The sequence below is a fragment of the Penicillium canariense genome (genome assembly GCF_028826845.1).
Source record: "Penicillium canariense strain IBT 26290 chromosome Unknown utg000004l_segment0_segment0, whole genome shotgun sequence".
NCBI classification, from domain to species: domain Eukaryota; kingdom Fungi; phylum Ascomycota; class Eurotiomycetes; order Eurotiales; family Aspergillaceae; genus Penicillium; species Penicillium canariense.
Window position 1 is genome coordinate 3,529,093 of NW_026622731.1, and position 11,516 is coordinate 3,540,608.

Here is an 11,516-nt window from a genome sequence, read left to right on the forward strand (position 1 = left end):
GCCCTGTTCTCCACACCCTATGGTCGTATGTGCTATAAATCTATCCTATCAGACTTATAATTACCGCTACAGGGTTGTAGGGGGTTGAAAGTATAGGCGTTACGGGTATTGATACCTTAATCTCAGCTGCAGTCTTTTTATAAGTAATATTACTGGCCTACGCGCTTATATATATGTGGTGTCCGTCCTCCGACCTGGCTGGGCCCGGTATCGGGCTCCGAAGAGATCCGTTTCATCGTGAACCCGTTCGCCAGGGTCGTGATTGTGCTCTCCGGGCCGAAGCTGTAGTGAACAGACAGACGCCGCTGGAGTAGAAGCGAGTGGGAGGGCAATACGGTTATTGTTACTAAGGGAGATTATGTGCCGGGAAGGAGATGATTTGGAGCTGCTTAGTGGGGCGGAGGTGGAGGTCTAAGGGGGGGTTATCGGAGCAAGAGACTCCGTTGTTGAGATCCGTCGTGGCGAAGGGGACGGTTGAGGTAGGAGTCGAAGGAACTGAAATATGGTTGGGCTGGTGCTGATTCATGAGAGTGCTTTGGGCCGTGCAATTGAAGAAACAAAGTGCAGTTCTTGAGAGGGAAATAGATTCCTCGCTCTATGGCTGAGGGATAGTTTATTAGGCGAGATAGTATACTTGCATGGATACACTCGATTTTGAACCCTCTTTCCTTTAGAATCTGCGTGGCGCTCGACTTCCAGTATAATAAATAGTCACCAGTGGAACAAAGTAAAACCCATATAGATTAGCGTGCTGTGTGAAAGGAACAACCAATAAGTCATGACGAATCTAGCCAATATGGTAATCACTAATGTTGATGATGTCGAGTAGCATCACGGTACGGATGGATTGATTGATGACCAACAAGGGAATAACAAGGAAATCATTACTGAGAGCGTTATAGTGGTAAGGCAACAATACTCAGCGCTTACCACACTCCTACTACCTCTACAGCAAGACTACATCAAATATGTGACATCGTCAACCTGACATCCGATCTGTCGAGTTCTACCAGCTGCCAGAAAAGGAAAGTTTTGGCTCCAAGCTGGAGGCTGGAGAGGGATCCGAAGAAAACGGATAGCGAAGTTCATTTCAACACAACAATCGCTATTCTCTCCAACAATTCCCATCCTCCAGAGAAGTGCAGCGGACAATTTCACAGCTCATCATCTACGAAGGGCGAGAGGAATAAAACTCAAGTTTCGAATTATGAGTGAGAATTACATTATCATGAGATGTCCAGTGATGATGGTGATTTACCAGCATCCTTGAGATGGTTAAGGTGTGGGGTATCCTGTGTTCATATTGACGGTGACATGCGCAAAATCGATCACTTCTCCTCGTACCCAGAGTGCTGACTTACCCTACTAGCAATGAGTCATACTACTCTACACCACTCGTTCGTTGTAGCTAAGTCCGAGGCACAAGACGACATCAGTCCAAAGAATGTTGTATCATATTAACGGCAGGTTCTCGTCCTGTTTTCTATGAATACTTCCCCCAGCAGCAATATAAAGCCAAAGCCATCCACCATGAGAAGTAGCAAGTCTATAAGTTACTCTGCAGCAAGAGTCCCATTCTCAAAATCGATCTCACTCCCGCCACGTCGCTGAAGCGCAACACGCTCATGAGGGTAAAGGCGTGGGGCCGGAAGAGACTGGTCACTTGGTCGGCGGCGGCGAACAAGCTGGTACCCACGGTCCAGCTCGATTTCGATTGCCTCACGGACTTTCAAGGCACTGATCGCGGGCCATACGCCTCGCTCACCCTTCAGCGCCCAGTCCGCCACGCGGGCGCGGGTCGGTTGCTGGAAGAGCTTGGCTAGATCAGAGAAGGAGAGGTCTGGGACAAGGGTGAGGTTGGGGCCGGGGATGGTTTCATCGATGAGGAGGCGGCTCAGAGAGTTCGGGAGAACGCCGATGTAATCAAGTTGGCGGAGTCGGTGGCGGAGTTCGACTAGTACTAACCGCATCAGCGAACGAGAGAGGTGGTTCCAGCCGGTTTGGCGGCGGTCGAGGAGGTTGAGCTCGGATCGCAGGAAGGGAATGAGGTAGGGACGTGCTTGGGAGACGACGAAGTGGTTTACGTTGAAAAGTTCTGCGATTCGGGAGAGAGGGGATTCGCCGTCGTTATAATTGACATGTCTCCAGGGTCGGAAGACTGCCTCCTTTGTGAGCGGCCAGGGGACGATTGAGCCGGTTTCGTCTTTGCAGTAGATTGTGACTGGGGAGGAAAGTGCCGCCACGGACGAGGCATTGGAAGCCGCGGCAGCGGACCAGATCAACTGTTTGGTGCGGTTAGATCATATAATAGCTTTGCGTATAGAAAGTGAACAGAACCATACCACGTTCGGAGCAGTCAAATAATTGAGCAGATTCGGAGAACCGGTCTTACCCGCCGTGGCAATCGTGATATTCAAGATACGCTTGGACCGGGCATATGCCTCTTCAAAGGTCAAGTCGCCCACATTAACTCGAACACACTCCTCCAGCAATTCCATATCAAAGAGATGGCCCTTCCAAAGGAATCGCTGCATCCGCCGGAAGAAAGTCCACCCCCAGCTCTCATCGGCACGATCTTTGCGCCGTTGATGAAAAGTAGACAAATCAATAGTGTCCCCTTCCAACAGCGCCAGCAATTCACTCTCTGGATGGATACCCACCAGTGCTGCAATCATAGCCCCAGTCGTCGTGCCAGTGATAATGCGGGGCAGAAGGCCCTGTAGATGCAACGCCTTGACAACGCCCAAATGGCACAGCCCAAAAGCCGACCCGCCCTGTAGCAGCAGCGTCGTGCGTCCAAAAGCTTGGCGGGTATCGTGAAGTAACTCCAGCTTAGCCTGTGACGTGAACCCGCTCGTCTGCATTGGAGCCGGCTGCAAGGAGGCCACGTACTGGATGGACAGGGCGACTTGCGTGATGTAGTCGTCAATCAGAAGCTTCGTCCCGGCATATGCATGGGTGTATAGCTTAGTGGTTGCGATGTTGCCCAGATTGCGCACCAGACCGGAGCGAAGGAGATTGACCAGCGTGAGGATGTCCTCGCTCTCGCGCGCACTCATCAATGCCTCCAGCCGCCCGAGGATGAGCCGGTAGTCATAGTGTCGACTCATGGAATTCTGACGCCTGTGTGCGATTAGTTGGGGCTTTTTTCAGAAGGCTGTCTAGATAGGGCCGCACCATAAGTCGTTGCTCAGGAGCTCGTCCAGCTCAAACGCAGCCTCCTCCCACTCCTCATAGGACTGCGCCGTGGCCAGGCTGTGCAGGAGCTGTTCTTTCGGGGACTTGGATACCCACCATGAGTACAATTTCTATATATTTGTGAGTCCGTTGCTCTCATTCTCCAGGTGGCCCCGGGGCTGCCACCGGGGATGATACAATGGGCAGTGGTTGGTGGACACCCAATCCACCCATATCTCTCCTCACCCCGGCGCAGGCTGGCCGAACCCCCACGGAACAGAACTCACCTGTCTCCAGAATTGCGCAACATCCAGCATCATACTGAGGACTGCGGACAGGATACTCCACAGACCGAGCAGCCAGGACCCCATTTTGCGCGATCGAGAAACTTTCAGCTCCGAAGGGGGGAAACCTGCCGGTGGGAGCGGCGCTTTCACATGCTATTATGGCGTCACGCGCTGCGCTTTGCCGCTTGAAAAAGCAATCCGGCGATAAGAGAGTACAACGGACGGAAAAGAAGTGGAGGCGATATGTCTCGTGTCGATGGGGAGGATGGGGATGGAATTGGCATACCAGGAGGGCCGAGAGTCTCTGACGTTGGGAGGTGTCGGCCCTGCCGGACAGCGTTGAAGTCGCGCGGGTCATGCTCGCCCATGCCAGCACGGCGCCGCCTGTCGAAACACGACATTCCTGATTCTAAGGCATCATTGGCAGGATACATAGTAACTAGTCTTTCACGCTCTGCGAGGGTCTACAATTATTTCGTACGGAGTACACGGGCGCATCGTGGAATAGACGCTGCTACCCGATCCCCGTTGCCAGGATAGTGACAAGGAATCATGAATAAATCGACAATACAATTGCACCTTCGTTACATGCCTCATAGAAAAGCCTAACGCGTAAAGTGAAAGGGAAATTGTAAATTTTTGCAAGGTCGTTTGTTTTTTGTCATTTCGCTTTGCTTCCCTATATGCAAGTAGGCGAAATTAAAAAGAAGCTCTCCCGGACACCTGAACCCAATCAAGGGGTCATTCTTTACTCCTCAATGATGTTGGTCCGCTCCGACACGTACAGACCGTCCAGGAACTGGAAAAGAAGGATTAGTATACGAGCTATGGAGGATGGAGAAGGCAAATGCAGAGAGAAATGCGAGGGCAGATGCATCTCGAGCGCGATGGGACTTGTTCCACTCACCTTACGGATATCCTTGTTCCGGACACGGCAGATCTGCTGAATGTCGGCGGCGCTCTGGGAGACGTGCTCCAGAGAGTTGCCGGAGAGTTGCAGCTCATCCTTGACGTTGGTAGAGGTGATGATCTCCACGCCGGGCTGGGCAGTCACGCGGCGGACGTACTTCTCACCCAGGAAGTTGCGGATCTCGATCTCGGTGCAGCCGGTCTCGGCGTTCTTCTCGATGTTGACGTTGATGGGGAAATGGGCGTAGACGTAGCGCATCTTGTACAGGAAGCCGCGGGTGACACCAATGATCAGGTTGTTGATGATGGTGCGGACGGTGCGGAGGGTAGCGACACCCTTGCGGGCACCGTGGTGCAGCTCGATCGAGATGATGTCCTTCTCGGGGCGACCGAAGGTAACGGCGATGTGGGAGAGGTCCTTGACGAGCTTGCCGCGGGGGCCCTCGACGGTCACAACCCGCGAACGAATGTGAACCTTCACTGTAAAGGAGAAGAGAAATCAATCAGCCGGGTCTGTTCCCTGGAGTTATGCGCATGTTCCAAAAAAAATTTGTCCTCCAAAGGTCAAGTGATGGGGAAAATCCAAAATTCCTCCTCTTGCTGTTGGGTGATAGCGGTGTCGTCGCGGTCGAATTGAGGTTTTCTTTCTTTCCTTTTTGCTCCTCTGGTTCATGATCACGTTCATGTTCATGTTCATGTCTTCTCATGTCCATGAAAGAGGCGCGACCACCGACAATCTCCCACCACATTTCCCACACATCCCTGATCCTGATCGAAAAACAAGCAAAGTCGCAAGCTCACCATTGTCCGGAATGGGCAGCCGTTCCTCGGAGTGAATGTACCGCATCTTGACTGCGTGGGTGGAATTGGCCGAGGGGGGTGAATTGTCGATGTCGGGAGGATCAAAATTCGGGTTGGAGTTGATGGTGGAGCGAAATTGACCGTCACGGGATTGTGCGTCGCTTAGGACCTGATTGGGGCTAGTGTAGGGTTGCTTATCAGCGAGCTGCTATCATCACGTGCTGTGTCGATCTAGCATGGGGCAAGTTATCGACACCTGAATCACCTGGCCACTAAGTTTGTCTGGTTTGCTTCCATACAAAACGACCAGAAATTTAGAAATCTACATCTTCGGTCGGCCCTGTGATTCTTGGGTCCATAAACTAGTTAAATGGCGGTGATACTTGTGCAAATTATGTACACTCCAGCAACCCAAAAACGCCGGTCCTAGTCCCAGGACATGGTGATGACGAAACAATAATGAATCCCAAATCCGCCAACCGCAGCACCACCTCACAATCACCCTGATTCGGGGTTCTTATGCGTGACCTCTGCAATCCACTTGCCACCCAGCTGTCGTAGCTTCGATGCCAGCTCGTCACTCTCATCCAGGGCAGCCATTTCAGCTCCACCACCAATACTCTTGCCATTCACCAGGACATTGGGAACAGTGCCCCTGCCCGTATTCTCCTTCAAAAGTTGCTGGAGAGCCGGTCCGATAGGGTGCTGGTCCAGCTCGACGACGAACGGCGGTGGCGAGATGTTGTAGTGGCCCAGCAGGATGGACTTAGCTCGTTTGCTGTGTGGGCAGTAGGATTTGGAGAATATGATGACTGGACGAGATTGGCAGTGAGCAAATGCTACGCAGTCAGAATCCCTCATCACACATACCTGGGGCCCGCTTCAGAATCGAGTTCAGCTCGTCTTTTGCGTCTAGCTGCGCGGTGGTCTCCTCCTCCTCCTTCTTCCCCCTCCCATGCCTTACTCTTCTTCACCTCCTCCGGTGCCCCAGCGTTCAAGGCTGAGTCTTGCACACCCTTGTTCTTGGGCACGGTCATCTTGATCCGCCCTGCAATGGGAATTTCCTCCATATCCTCGCCCGCACCCTCCTTCTCCTTCGCGGCAGGCACCGCAGGTCGCTCGACATCAGGATCGCCAATCTTTGGGCCGACAGCGCCGGAGCTAGACTTGACGACGGGATCCGGGATCTTTTCCTTGGGCGCTTGTTTCGCCTCTTCCTTGGCCCGCATCGCCTCGAGTGTAGATCGGTAAAACTTCTGATTTTGAATCTTGCTCGCGTCGCCCTAAACCACAAACGTCCTGTCCGTTAGAATCATGCGCTGAACGGGTCGCAAAAAAGAGCCGAGGCAGAGAAGAGCTCTCTCGTCATACCGAGTAGTAAAACGTCAGGAGCAAGATCGCGATAACCGCGACCGCAAGCAGCCGCACACGCCGTTGAGAAGGCATGTTGATTCTGAGCGTTGTTCTCTCACCGAATGCTCCGCTCAAGGGGTGGTGGTAAGGAAAGCTGGTCTGGACTGGACGATCGAGACCGACCATAGAACGCCCCGAACCCGACGCGACACTAGGGTCCAATCCCGGTAGCGCAACGTGACAGGTTTCCCGGGCGCCAAGAAATTGGCCGATCAAGCTTCTACGCACCGCCTTGGCTGGGGCATGGACGCTGGCGAACTGAACTAGTTATCGGGAGGACAGAAAACTGAGACTGATCATTGAATTGAGCCAAAACAATAATCGGCTGGGTCTGGCAGCGGCTCGTGTGAGACATTCAATGCCGGGCTGGGGCATGTGGGGTTTCTGGTAACCCAGGGGCTTTTGGTCATCCCTGAGTGCGGGCGGGGACTAAGTGCCCGGTCTGAGCGCGATGCTTGGCGGAGGCCAAGCCCGGTCGATGGGTTGGGAGAGGGGATTTCCAGGGTCTGCTGAATGATGTGCTGGTTGATAGTGTTGGTTCATTGATTCATCGGCAATTAATTACCGGCTACAGGTTACAAAGTACCAATGAGAATGTGGAATTAGTATGGAAAGCTGACGTGGGTATTATGCTAAATCAAAAGGGTTTTGTCCGAGCACGACTCCACATAAATCCATAGACGGGGCGTACATCGGCCACTATTAGGTATATGTATGGTGTTGTAGGTGTAGATATGTGTAAGTAGAGGAGGGAAAAAGGTCACAGTCGGGACCACAGAGCCTGCTGCGGTAGCGGGTGGGAAAGGGATAGGGAAGATGATGGTGATGGTGGGTTTCAGGAAGTGTTTAGACGACCAGGGCGAGCATTGATGTAAGACATATATGTAACGCATAGGAGAAAGGGGGGCCGGGGGGAGATGCGGTTAAATGAAAAGAAAAAAGGGGGGGGGAGATATATCGAAGGATCGAAGTGCGGCGTTCAGTCTCTTGGATAAGGGAATTATTGTCAGATGGTGGCTGACTGATGCTCAAGTGTGAACGGAAAGACCCGGCCGTGCAGCAAGTTGAGCGTTCGCCCGACGCTTGCCCTGGACAATGGTCGTCCAGTCTTCCCACTCCTTGGCAATCTCAGTCAAGACACTGCCCATCACGCTTGCAGAGGCCATGAGACCGTGGCCTTCGCCCTCGAGGATTCGCACCTCACAGCGCCGCATCGTCTTGCCCAGCCACTGGACATTTTCAGCGGGCACGCGGGTATCCTTGCTGCCGTGGTGAATCACGGTGGCTCGCGTGATATCCACATAGCGGAACCCGATGGTTTGGCGGCGTTCCAAGCAGATCAAGAGATCAACTGCGGGGTTGGCATTGGCAGTGGCCAGCTCCCAGATAGTGTGGGTGAGCCGCGTGTCATAGTCGCGCTGTCTTTCCCGCTCTTCTTCTGGAGACTTGGCGCGCGATCCAACGGTGGCGTCGCTCGTTCTGTACGCGGCGTGGGAGATGTTCGATGGCTTCGAAGATCCCAGGACCGAGGAACCATCGGATTGTGGAGATTTGGTCTCGATGCTTAATGCAGCGTCTGGAACAGGAGGTGCTTCTTCCTTGGGGGTCTCTTTGGTAGGTTTCTTCCGGGCTCGTCGTGGGGACTTGGGGAGGCTAGTAGTGATGCTAGCACTAGTAGCACTCATGAAACTAGTATTGGCCACCTTGAGAAGGGATGTGGGAAGAGCACGGAGGATTCTCTGGGAGTAGGGAACGGCATTGGTCGGCACGGGCTCCTTTTGGGAGCCGATGCTAGAGAGTTGAGAGGGTGGAATCCAGGGAGCAAGGAGATGGATACGTCCACGAATGTGCTGAGGGATTCGAAGGGCCGTGGCAAGAGCATATATGGCACCAGCCGAGTGAGCGAGAATCGAGAACTTGGTCACCCGGAGATAATTACAAACAATGGCGACATCATCTAGTCATGTGTTAGGCGGGAGAAATTTCTTGGCGGTGCAACATCATCTACTTACCTGGCCAGCTGAGAGGATTACTGGGCTCGTCCAGTTGATGTGGTCCACTCTCGCCAACCCCAGGACGGTCCAGGGTCACCAGGCGCAAGTTGAGCGTCCGAGCAAGCTCATCATAGAATGCCATGAGATATCGGGTGAGACCCATACCAAGACAGCAAAGAACGACATGACCCTTGGGGTCACCGACTTCGGAGAACGCAATAGTGCGGCCAGAGGTCGGGTGGGCGACTTTCTGGGTCAGTTTGGGGGAGAAAACATAGTCATCCACAGCCAGATCGATCGAATCTGCACTAGACGGCCTTTCGGCATTGAGTGATTGACGGTTGACTAGTGTAGGACCAGACGGCGTGCGACGGTGAGACGGGGTGGGGGAGATGGGCTCCAGGGATCGTCGATAACGGCTTGTCTCATGCTCAAGCTTTTCGGATGGTTGCCTTTGTAACTGAGGAGCGAAGTTGGTAGGCTTGAATGATAATGGCGCCCCGGGCTTCCCGGTTCGGCTCTTGCCAGTCATGACTGACGGTGACGGGGCGCTATCATTCATAACAGAACGTTCGTTTTTGGGCTCCTTCTGTAGCAAAGGGTTGCGGTTCGGATCAATCTGACTGCTGCTGCGCGATGGCTTCGACAGCTTCGCAGGTGTGGTGGTCGTCATCGATTTAGTAGGGTTGTCATCAACTTCCAGCTCAGTTCTAATCCTCTGTTGCTGGTCTTTCAGCTCCTGGATTCTCCGGGTCACCTGCTCTGCGTCGTTGCTCGACCCTGGTAATCCATTCTCTGCGACAGTCGACTCTCTGCTGGCAGTCGAGGAGTATCGGCTGTGACGAGCAGACCTCCACTTCTTCGAGCCCGAGGATTGACTGTGTCGGTGGCGCAGAGAGGAGTCCCGCGTCGGAATGATTCGACCACTTCCAATTCCTCCCGGATTGTGGGCGGGGTCGGGGGTGTTCTGACTTGATGGTTGTTCCCTGGTCGGCGGGGTGCTAGTCACCAGGCCCTCAATTAGATCCCCCTTCAGGCCATTGGGCCCATTCTCTTCAGCGACATCTGCCATGGAATACATGGAGCGCAAACTCGCCCGACTGCGAGGAGTGTTATGCCGTAAGCTCTCGCTGTGGCTGGTGGTCCGTCGCAGGCGATCGGCCTGCGTTTCCTTGTCGTTGCTGAACTCGCGCGATGATCTCTTCAGCAGTCCAAAATGGCTCTTCAAACTCTTCGTTCGTCCGGCGGAACTGTTCGATGCGATGCTGGGGGCCTTCGACGAACGGGGGCGGGCTCCGCGCTAATCGTCCCGAACGCAGTGTCTTCCGGCGCCGCCCTTACCGACGTATAGGAATCCCTCGATTCCGGCCGGGTGGTTGGGTCGGTCGGTTTGAACGGTCTGAATCTCGGCGAGCGGGGGGACTTGGGTGATTTGGGTGACGGGGGCGCTCTGGCCATGCGAATGACGGGCGACGAGGCGGCATCATCTGGGTGCAAGAATGGGAAATGCGGGGGTTCTTCGGTAGTGGCGTGGGTGCCGAAGCTCAATCCAAAGCCATTTTGTTTGGAAGGGGGAATGGTGAAGCACGGTGCGGTTTGCGGGACCTCTGGCAGGCCAGGGTCGGAGGAATCTTTGGAGTCGATGCGCGGCACGTTGTCAAAATGCGAGTTCAGGGGCACGGAGATCGCGGACAGGGACGATATCAGCGACGAGATGACTTCAGGCGACGTTGGATCGGCAGATGAGTTGGCTCCCTGACCGCGCATAGGAAGTGACTTGCGACGGCGACGGCGATTGAGCAGGGCAGACTCCGCCTGCTTGGGCGGTGCCGGGAAGGGCTCGTCGAGATGCATGGCGTTCAATAGTTCCAGGGATGGTACACCCACCCTCTTTGAGTCAGACAACCCTCTCTCGCCCGGGGAGGATCAAGGAGATATGCAAGGTGAAAATCGAGTCGCCGCGCGCATGATCTGCTGCAGGCGCTGGATCACGGCAGTCTCTCGATCTGTCGAGCCGCAATTTGGGGGGGGGGGGGAGGGGGGGCAAACCTAGTTGTCGGTTGTTTTGGCCCTAGTGAAACCCCTTGCCGAAAAATGATGACGTGGGATGGGAGAGAACTGATAAGGAAATTAAAGGAGCGTTAAGAAAGAGAGAGAAAAGTGTGGCTGGAGGGATGAAGAAGAGAAGGGAGGTGGGATAAGGAGTGAACCCCGGAGACTTGAAGACTAACAAAAGTCATGAACTATGGTCTTTTTCTTCCGTTTGGATATGGGGTTTCTTTAGCGTTCGCGCCTTCAGCTCCACCGACGGAGCCCAATTTCCCACTCGTTTGGTGGTTTGTTTGTCGGAACCACAGCCCGTTCGGGAAGCTTTACCAACGATCCATGGGTCCGCTTTGACCAGTCATTTCTTTACGATCGCGATCTTCTGTCCTGCACATATCCTCCGAGATGAGGCACATATGTATATCACTCTATCTAGCGTGCTGTACTTCTATAGTGGATGCCTCTCTCACATCCTACATAAATTCCACGTGGAACCTCAGATCAGATTCGTCAAGAACGCGGCGTTTCTAGAAGACCCCTGATGCCGGGCTAAGTGATCGGCAGCCAGCGATCTCGGAGATGAGCGCCGCCGCAGCTTTGGAGGTGCAAAATCGGGCACGCGTAAGGCAATAGGGATCTGATTACAAACCCTTTTATGTTAGTTACTTATGGAAGAAGTGATGATGCGTAATGCCGGACGCGTGTTCTTAAAGAATGAATAATCGTATACAGAAATATACATCTACCTAGTCCCCTGCCACTGCCAAACAATCACTTTATCTCTAAATATATATACCCACTGCCTAAGTCACATCGTCCAGGGAAGACAGTCATTCCAATTCAAATAAGCCACCATTCTAAAGATAAACGAACGATTTTTGATCAGTTT

The 11,516-nt window shown here is 53.6% G+C and overlaps 4 protein-coding genes across 4 annotated transcripts, besides 1 other annotated feature; all 4 read right to left on the bottom strand.

Moving 5' to 3' along the window:
* Nucleotides 1-38: part of a sequence feature (Protein overlapping with rRNA (N7482_007575, KAJ5160571.1) was converted to a misc_feature.) that runs on past the window's edge.
* A 1,515-nt stretch (nucleotides 39-1,553) lies between these two features.
* On the bottom strand, nucleotides 1,554-3,548 carry N7482_007576 (triacylglycerol lipase family protein; the record flags this gene model as incomplete). Its single annotated transcript, XM_056689700.1, has 4 exons — nucleotides 1,554-2,282; nucleotides 2,343-3,123; nucleotides 3,178-3,308; nucleotides 3,465-3,548. 4 exons carry the CDS (start codon nucleotides 3,546-3,548, stop codon nucleotides 1,554-1,556), a joined length of 1,725 nt encoding a protein of 574 aa, XP_056542129.1.
* Nucleotides 3,549-4,212: 664 nt separating this feature from the next.
* On the bottom strand, nucleotides 4,213-5,220 carry N7482_007577 (60S ribosomal protein uL6; the record flags this gene model as incomplete). Its single annotated transcript, XM_056689701.1, has 3 exons — nucleotides 4,213-4,263; nucleotides 4,372-4,853; nucleotides 5,175-5,220. The coding sequence occupies 3 exons, from the start codon at nucleotides 5,218-5,220 to the stop codon at nucleotides 4,213-4,215; spliced, it is 579 nt and encodes a 192-aa protein (XP_056542130.1).
* Nucleotides 5,221-5,672: 452 nt separating this feature from the next.
* Nucleotides 5,673-6,620, bottom strand: N7482_007578 (glutaredoxin; the record flags this gene model as incomplete). The annotated part of the gene is made up of 3 exons (XM_056689702.1): nucleotides 5,673-5,952; nucleotides 6,045-6,457; nucleotides 6,546-6,620. 3 exons carry the CDS (start codon nucleotides 6,618-6,620, stop codon nucleotides 5,673-5,675), a joined length of 768 nt encoding a protein of 255 aa, XP_056542131.1.
* A 995-nt stretch (nucleotides 6,621-7,615) lies between these two features.
* Nucleotides 7,616-10,435, bottom strand: N7482_007579 (alpha/beta fold hydrolase; the record flags this gene model as incomplete). The annotated part of the gene is made up of 3 exons (XM_056689703.1): nucleotides 7,616-8,544; nucleotides 8,600-9,854; nucleotides 9,923-10,435. The coding sequence occupies 3 exons, from the start codon at nucleotides 10,433-10,435 to the stop codon at nucleotides 7,616-7,618; spliced, it is 2,697 nt and encodes an 898-aa protein (XP_056542132.1).
* Between the last annotated feature and the right edge of the window lie 1,081 nt (nucleotides 10,436-11,516).